This window comes from Myotis brandtii, unplaced genomic scaffold (genome assembly GCF_000412655.1).
Source record: "Myotis brandtii unplaced genomic scaffold, ASM41265v1 scaffold57, whole genome shotgun sequence".
Classification (NCBI taxonomy): domain Eukaryota; kingdom Metazoa; phylum Chordata; class Mammalia; order Chiroptera; family Vespertilionidae; genus Myotis; species Myotis brandtii.
This window is the reverse complement of record NW_005370133.1, coordinates 1562238-1569194: the sequence shown is the minus strand read 5'-3', so window position 1 is coordinate 1569194 and position 6957 is coordinate 1562238. Positions and strand designations below refer to the sequence as shown.

Below are 6957 nucleotides of genomic sequence, written 5' to 3'. Positions count from 1 at the left end.
AATCTGAAAATTCTCTGTGACTTTGGGCAGTCTTCCACTTTTCTGGACCTGGGCTGTTTGATCATTCATTCATTCAACAAACTTTTTAAAGTCTCTTTCTTTTTAAAAAAAATTAAATTGAGCCCAGCTGGCATGGCTCAATAGTTGCACATCAACCTATGAACCAGGAGGTCACAGTTCCATTCCCATTCAGGGCACATGCCTAGATTGTGCACTTGATCCCCATTGTGGGGTGTGCAGGAGGCAGCTGATCAATGATTCCCTCTCATCGTTGATGTTTCTATCTCTCTCTCCCTCTTCCTTCCTCTCTGAAATCAACAAAAATATTTTTCTAAAAAAATTAAGTTGATTGGGATAACGTTGGTTAATAAATAATATTATGTGAATTTCAGGTGTAAAACTTTGCAATACAACATCCGTGTACTCTATTGTGTCTTACCATCCCAGGCTAGTCTCCTTCCATCACCCTATATTTGACCCCCTTTACCCCCTGTCCTCCCCTCAACCGCCTCCCCTCTGATAACGATTTGTGTTGTCTGTATCTATGAGTTTGTTTTCTTCGTTCACTTGTTGCTTTTTGTTTTGTGTCCTACAGAGGAGTGAAATCAAATGGTTCTTGTCTTTTTCCATCTGGCTTTTTCACTTAGCCCAGTGCTCTCAGGCCCATCCCAGCTGGGGTGTCACTGGGCGTCCGAGGTGGACCGAGGTGTAGGGAGTGCCTCCTGGAGCACAGAGGAGGCCGAGAATAATGTCCCTGAAGTGGCAGCGGACAGCCAGGAAGCCTGCTGCCCAAGAACCAAGCAGCCCAGAGAGCAGGGCGTGGATATTGAGCCCGCAGGAGAAAGGGCTCATCGTGGCAGATGGCCTACAGCCATTCTTGTATAAAAAGTCCCCAAATGTTGCATCATTATTTATTAGTAGAAAAAATTAGAAACTACAGGAATGTCTCAGGAATAGGAGGGGGTAACTAAATCGACAAGGCCTTTTGTCTCCTTTTTTTCTTTAACGAAGCATATAAAAGTTTGTGAAAATGTATCATATTGTTGAGAGAGATTAAACATTAGACATGCAGTGTGGTCTCAACTGTGTAAAAACTATACAGTGACAAAAACGAAAGAAAATATATCAAAACGTGAACTATGGTGGAAATGTGGATGAACAGTTCCCTTCTTCCTGCTTTTCTGTATTTTCCGAGTGTTCGATCATAAACATGCAACAGGTTTTATGACGAGAAACAACTGTTTAAAAACAATCAAGAACTGATTGAGTTCTGTGTCTTACCCAGGCGATGTCATGGTCCTGGAGGCGGACGTCAACCTAGAAGGGCTCAACACAGCCAACGAGACAGGGGTCCCCATCATGGCGCACCCCCCACTCATCTATAGTGACAACACCCTGGAGCAGTGGCTGGATGCTGTGCTGGCCTCTTCCCTGAAGGGTGAGCACCTCTCCGCCCCTCCCCAGCTCCCAGCCCTCTGGTCCTCAGACAGCATCGGGAGGGACCGCTCCCCTGGGAGGCAAGTCCAGTTGCTGTCATGAGCTGCTCATTGCCTTGGTTTTCCAGCCCGGAGTTCCAGAGGCCCAGGCCGAGGGAATTCCAGGCGAGATGGGGATGTGAAAGGGTACATCCTGGGTGTGATCTGGGTGTTACCTCTTGGACACGGGGGAGATGGAGGATGTCGCTCCCTCCTGCAGGGGTCCTTCCTCCCTGGGTTAGTTCTGCCTGTTTGAAAGCCCTTCTTCACACTCAGCCAGAATCCGGTCCCTTTCTTTCTTCCCCCATCCTCACTCTCCCACCCCCCTACCCCCACCCCCCACACACACACCAGACCTGCTCTTTCAGCCCCAGGAAGTCATGTCTTCCAGTTCCTTCTGCCCTGAGCATGGGAAGCCAGTTCCCCAAGCCCTCGGCCTCCTCCCGCAGGTATCAAGCTAGACTTCAAGAGTATCAAGGCTGTGGGCCCCTCCCTGGACCTCCTGCGGAGACTGACAGATGCTGGGAAAGTCCGGAGGCCTGTATGGATCAATGCCGACATCCTGAAGGGCCCCAACGTGCCCATCTCCATCCAAGTCAATGCCACACAGTGAGTGTTCCCATCTCTGCCCCAACTGTACCCAGCCCCCTTCCTTCCACATTTGGCACAGGAAGTGCTCAGGGGACCTTTCCTGAGTTTGCCTCCAGAAATACCATACAGTCTGACCTCTGAGCCTTCACACAGGCTGTTCCCTTTGTCTCGAACGCTTTTCTCCCATTTCCTGATGAACCTTTGCCCAGTCATTACCTCCTCCAAAAGAGCCCCAACACCCAGGCTGAAAACACACCTCCTCCTCCCACAGCCCTGATTCCTCTGGGTATGCTCTGTATCCGCAGTGACCGGGACAGGGCTTGACCTGCTAGGAAAGTCTAAACTGCTGACTCCTTGCCCAGCCCCCATGAAATCCCAGCACTGCCACCAACAGCCTTCACACCACTGCATGCTACTCTACAGCTTACAAAAGAGGGTCCCATAAAAGGATAGGATATTACTGATTTAATTCCTATGCAGCATCACTAGGCTAGAAGTATTCCCCCCCACCCCCCATTTTACAGATAAGAAAGCTGACAACAATTGAGGCTTAATTTATTGAATGTTTATTATGTGCCCCAGGCACTTTAGTTGAAGAATACACTTTAATTCTTTTTAAATCCTCACCCAAGGATTTTTCATTGGTTTTAGAGTGGAAGGGAGGTGTGTGTGTGTGTGGCGGGGGGAGGCGGGGGGAGATTGGTTGCCTTTTGCATGCGCACCTACAGGGCAGGGAATCCAGCCTGCAACCAAGGTACATGCCCTTGACTAGGAATCAAACCTGCAACCCTTTGGTGTGCAGGCTAAAGCTCATGCTCCAACCACTGAGCAACCGGCCAGGGCCCATTTAACTCTTACAATGAGAATGAGGTAGGTACTATTATTTTCATTTTATTAGTATAGGAACTATCTCATCAAAGTGAAAGGACCTGCCTAAGTCTAGCACTTGGCAGAGCAAAGATTCAAAGCCAGGCCTTGGAGTCTAAGCCCCACCCTTGTTTTTAAGCCCCACACTCCTTATCATCCATCTGTCCAGCCAACCAGCCAACAATCCATTCATCCAATATTTGTGATTCTCAAACTGAGGTGCATTTGGAAAGCAGTAGTTTGAAAACTGTAGTCAGTGGCACAAGAGAAATATATCTTTGTCTTCTTGGAGTATTGATTTTACTCAGTAGTTGGGGAGAGAGAAGGGAACATTATTTGCCTATTAAAATTTGCATCAGGGCAAAATCCGAATGAAATTTTAAAATAAAATCTGAAGCGTCAGAGACTCTCACAGAAGGCAGAGCCCAGACCCCTGGGGCTCTGGGTTTCATTGCTTCTGTCTATAAGGGGATGCTGAAGAGGCCCTGCCCCCAGGGATGCCATCTCTGAGAATCAAAGCGGCCCAAGGTCACAGTCAGGACCTGAACCCAGACCCTCTGACTCTAAAATCCATGCCTATTTGTGGGGCCTTGAACAAGCCACTCCTGCTCTTCAGGACTCTGCTTCTGCCTTTACATCATAGACTCAACAGGCCCTGCCACGTTCCCGCACAGCGAGGGGGACCCAGGAGGCGAGGACGGGGCCAGCGAGGCTCTGAAAGACGTGTCTCTGATTCTCTGCAGGTTCCTGGCCTTGGTTCAGGAGAAGTATCCTGAGGCCACCCTGTCTCCAGGCTGGACCACCCTCTACCTGCCCCTGTTGCCGAACAGCACATACACCCGAGCCATGATAGAGAAGATGCAGGAGCTGGTGGGAGCGCTGCCGCAGAGGGTCACCTTCCCCGTGCGGGCTGTCATGGCGCGGGCTGCCTGGCCCCATTTCAGCTGGCTGCTGGGCCAGTCGGACAGGTGAGAACGCCCCGCCCCTGGCCCAGCCCCTGCTCCTGCTCAACCCACCTTGAGGCACTGATGCCCCCAGGAAGATCCCAGATGCTCATGGCTGGTCTTAAAGATTCTAGTCTAACCCCCACTGGCGCTCACATCCTATACAGCATCCCTTTCTGCTTGTATACTTCTGGTGACAGGCAGCCTGTCCATTGGTGGATAACTGACTTCCTGCCTGTTGAGTTTACACTAAGACATAACTTGCCTCCCCACAGCTTCCTCCCAGGGGAGCCAGCTGTGGGGCTGCACAGATTGTCCCTGCAACCTCTGCCCCAGCTACCCAGCCCCACCTTCAGCAGCTCCCCACAGGAGTCCTGAGGCTTCTGCCTTCATCCACACCTTCATCCACACTGCTCCCCTCTCCCCTGTGCCCGTCCCCTTTCCTAAAACAGAAAAGAGGCACCCTCTCCCTCCTTCTGGGCTTCTGCTTTCAGTTATCCTCCCAAAGCCTCTGCCTCCAGGAAGGGGGTAGCTCTGGAAGAAGGGGCTGGTGGGAAGTCAGAGGCTCCGCCCCCACCCAGCTAGGGTCCAGTTCCGAGCACAGGGACTGAGAACCCAGGTGGGCCTAGGCCGACGCTGAGCCTGCTCTCTGGGCCCCAGGTACAGCCTGACACTGTGGCAGGGTGTCTCGGACCCCGTGTCAGTGGACGACCTCCTCTACATCCGGGACAACTGTGCCAACCACCAAATCTACTATGACCTCTTCGAGCCTGTCCTGTCGCAGTTCAAGCAGCTTGCAAGTAGGGAGTGGTCTGGAGGGTGGGCTGGATTCTGCAGGGGCATCGGAAGGGGAAGTCCTGGGTGGAGTAGGGAGAAGGAACCACTCAGCACCGATCGTGTGCCAGCCCTGGTGCCGCGTGCTACCTAAGCTGCATCTATCCATGGAGCAGAGATTCCATTTCCATACGCGGGAAAACGGAGGTTCAGAGCAGTGAAGGAACTTAATACAGCCACTCAGCTTGTCCGTGGCACAGCTCAGATTGGAACCCAGAAACTTCCAAACCCATGTGCCTGCCCTGACAGCCTAGCTTCTCTGTGGGTTACGCTAACACTTCAGAGAGCGGCCCCTCTGCTGCATCCACTCACCAGTGATCCAGATGCTGCCTGTTCCCTTGTTCAAACCCCTCATTCCCTGACTCCAAACCTAGGAGAGCCTGCAGTTAGGCCATGGACCCATCAGATTCAACATTCCTCTCCTGGGAGCCACCCAAGTGAAGGGGAACCAGACAAACCTGGCTCCAACCGGTTCCAATCCCAGCAACTCTGCCATTGGCTGTAGGATAGAAATGTGGCTAGCCGTGCCACACAGAAGGCTCTGTGAACGGCGGCCGCTTCATTATGACGATTTGGGGTCCCACAGTGAACGCCACACGGAAGCAAAGTTACTATACAGGAGGCAGCCTGATCCCCCTTCTCCAGCTCCCCGGGGGCGACGCTCTGAGCGTGGAGTGGCAGGTTCCTGACATCCGGGGCAATGCAACAGCAGCAACAGTTCAACTTGCAGGTGAGGGCTGCAGCCCCTGTGCTCCCAGCTACACTGCAGGGGCTTTCCTTTGCTTGGGGCAGGGACTAGGAGGTGGGGGAGGACAGTGTTGCCAAGGGGATGGGGTTCCTGGCCTTCGGACCAGCACCCTTGAGCCCTTAGCCACACTGAGCCATGAGAGAGGCAGGCACAGTCATTGTGGCCTCCGCCGCCTCTCCCAGGAAAAGAAGGCATGATCCTGCTGAACGTCAGCCTCCAGGAGCCTGGCGCTGGAGATGCCGTGCCCGTCGTGTATGCCTCGGGTGACTCTGCCCTGGCGCTGGAGTCGTGCCTGCTGCAGCTCACCACACACCCTGGACTCTGGGGAGTCCATTTGCTCATAGCAGAGCCCACGACCCTTCTGCCAGCCCTGGCCGTGCTGGCCCACCTCTCCAACCTCAGTCGCCTCTCCCTGCCTGTGTGGGTGGGGGCCACAGTCTCCCATGGAAGCTTTGCTGTGCCTGGCTACGTGCCCGGCAAGGAGCTGCTCACCGCTGTGGCTGAGGTTTTCCCCCACGTGACAGTGGCCCTGGGCTGGCCTGAGGAGGTACTGGGCAATGGCTACGAGGAGCAGCTGCTCACGGATATGCTGGAGCTGAGCAAGGGCCTCTGGCAGCGTGTGTCCTTCCAGCTCCAGTCTGGGCCGCTGGGCCAGAGCACAGCCGGGGTGGTGGCCAGGTTACTGGCAGCCTCCCCCAGGGCCACCGTCACAGTGCAGCACAGCCCTTGGGCGGGCAACTATACATCTGTGCGGGAAGGGCTGCTGGCGGCCAGGGCCGTGGACAAGACCCGGGTCTACTACGTGCTGTCCCAGGATGATCGCAAAGACCTGCTGGCAGATGTTGGCAGAAACTGACCGCCCAGTGGTGCTGGACAGGAGGTCCCTGGGGTCAGGCTTCCCGTGGGGGAGGAGGAAGAAATAAACGCCCTGCCTTCCTCAGTGCGCTGCACATGTGTCCTGGGCGGGGTGGTGTGGGCGTGTGGTAGCTGCTGCGGTGCCTAGAGGGTCTGGAGGCTGGGCGCCAGATCATTGCGGTTGTCCAAAAGGAACTTCTCACAGGCCTTGAAGGTGTTGTAGAACTCCAAAGAGAGGCCGGCCACGTTGGTGGTCACATAATTGAGAAAGCCCGAGGTGGCCTGGTTGTAGTAGGACACCTGCAGGACAGGAAGCCACACTCAGGGGCGCTGGGCCCGGAGCGGGAGGGCAGCAGCCCCGCTGGCCTGCGAGAGGGCAGCAGCCTGGGGTCTTCAAAGGCTACGCGGCTGGCAGGCGTGGCCTCCTCAGGCAGTGCCCCTGGCCCCCCTCTCTGGGTACTGACAACCCTAGGGTCCCCGCCACCACACACTGTCCTGTCATCCGGTGGCCCCCTGCCAGCAGGGAGGCCCTGTGAGACAAGGAGCAGAGCCCAACACAGAATCCTGTTTCAGTGAAGGTCTATTAGGGCCTTAGAGACGAATGACAATTATGCCAGAGATTGTCCTGAGAAGCTCATCAGGG

At 54.5% G+C, this 6957-nt stretch overlaps 2 protein-coding genes across 2 annotated transcripts in view; one reads left to right on the top strand and one right to left on the bottom strand.

Moving 5' to 3' along the window:
- Window positions 1-6329, top strand: part of FAM151A (family with sequence similarity 151, member A) — a 12365-nt gene extending 6036 nt beyond the window's left edge. Inside the window, exons 3-8 of the mRNA XM_005878666.2 lie at window positions 1286-1438; window positions 1925-2084; window positions 3677-3901; window positions 4538-4677; window positions 5298-5441; window positions 5642-6329. Coding sequence (XP_005878728.1) covers window positions 1286-1438; window positions 1925-2084; window positions 3677-3901; window positions 4538-4677; window positions 5298-5441; window positions 5642-6315 — 1496 coding nt within the window. The 3' untranslated portion in view covers window positions 6316-6329. The remainder of the gene's footprint in view (window positions 1-1285; window positions 1439-1924; window positions 2085-3676; window positions 3902-4537; window positions 4678-5297; window positions 5442-5641) is intronic.
- A 42-nt stretch (window positions 6330-6371) lies between these two features.
- The window catches only part of ACOT11 (acyl-CoA thioesterase 11), a 48354-nt gene continuing 47768 nt past the window's right edge, over window positions 6372-6957 (bottom strand). Inside the window, exon 16 of the mRNA XM_005878667.2 lies at window positions 6372-6614. Coding sequence (XP_005878729.1) covers window positions 6459-6614 — 156 coding nt within the window. The 3' untranslated portion in view covers window positions 6372-6458. The remainder of the gene's footprint in view (window positions 6615-6957) is intronic.